The sequence below is a fragment of the Geospiza fortis genome, unplaced genomic scaffold, assembly GCF_000277835.1.
Source record: "Geospiza fortis unplaced genomic scaffold, GeoFor_1.0 scaffold59, whole genome shotgun sequence".
Lineage (NCBI taxonomy): Eukaryota > Metazoa > Chordata > Aves > Passeriformes > Thraupidae > Geospiza > Geospiza fortis.
Genome location: NW_005054381.1, coordinates 5,821 through 6,771, shown reverse-complemented (window position 1 = coordinate 6,771; position 951 = coordinate 5,821). Strand labels below are relative to the sequence as shown.

Genomic DNA, 951 nt, shown 5'->3' with positions numbered 1-951 from the left:
TTAATATGTATTATGACAGAAGGGGTAGTAACAGGGATCTATTAGCTATAAATATATATTGACCCAGTTATATATAATAACTATTCCCAGGTCTGCTCCAATACACTTGGAGGTGTGAAGCTCAAGCAGAGGCATCCCTTCAGGGGAGAAGGAGAGACACTGTCCATCTGCTGATCTCAAGCAAAAAGAGATGCTTTCCCCTCCTCTTTTTGCCCTGAGACCCCACTTTGATACCATAATTTTTGGCCAGCTTTGCTCCAGACATTGTTCTAGTGTTGGCTCTTGCTGGAGTCAGGGGCAGCCAAGGGACCCATCCCTTATGTTTCTCAACCACTCCCGTTGATTCTTGATCAATATAAGGCAGCTCTAAAGCAAGTCTGTCAAGTTACTACCCTTCTTCCACACCCTGCAGCATCACCACCACTGAGAGCCCTGCAGCTGCAGCTGGAATGCCCACCCAGGGAAAGGAAATGCTGTCCAGTACCCAGTTTTAATGTCTGCAAGCTCAAGAACCCAATATTTCTATCACAAGCATAATCCAGGTTTTCAGAACTCTGTATTTCTATTTTAAGACTAGCACAAGAAAAGCAATTGCAGGAATTTTGGTTCTCTGGGGTGGATCCATGTGCTACAGTGCCCTAGACTGAATCCAGGGGTCTGGAATCCTCTTGGGTACCCTGATGTCCACGTCTGCGGCGCATCTGATGGACACTGAGGCACTGCCAGCTGGCCCTGGGAGACAGAAGGAGGAATGGAGAAAGGGGGAGCAGGGAGGACACCCTATTCCCATTAGGGTGTGCGTGGGGAGAACAGGGACACATGGGGCATTTGGAGGGCTCAAGGGGCAACTGGGGGGTCCTTGGAGCAACTGATGGGCCTAAGGGTGAAGCTATGGTATCCTGGGGGCAACTGGGGTGATTGTAACTGGTACCCCCAAAGGGACAGCAAGGG

The 951-nt window shown here is 49.5% G+C and overlaps 1 protein-coding gene across 1 annotated transcript in view; it reads right to left on the bottom strand.

Annotated features, from left to right (window-relative positions):
* Nucleotides 1-638: 638 nt before the first annotated feature.
* Nucleotides 639-951, bottom strand: part of SPACA6 (sperm acrosome associated 6) — a 5,167-nt gene continuing 4,854 nt past the window's right edge. Inside the window, exon 9 of the mRNA XM_031060363.1 lies at nucleotides 639-732. Within this exon, the coding sequence (XP_030916223.1) occupies nucleotides 639-732 (94 nt within the window). The remainder of the gene's footprint in view (nucleotides 733-951) is intronic.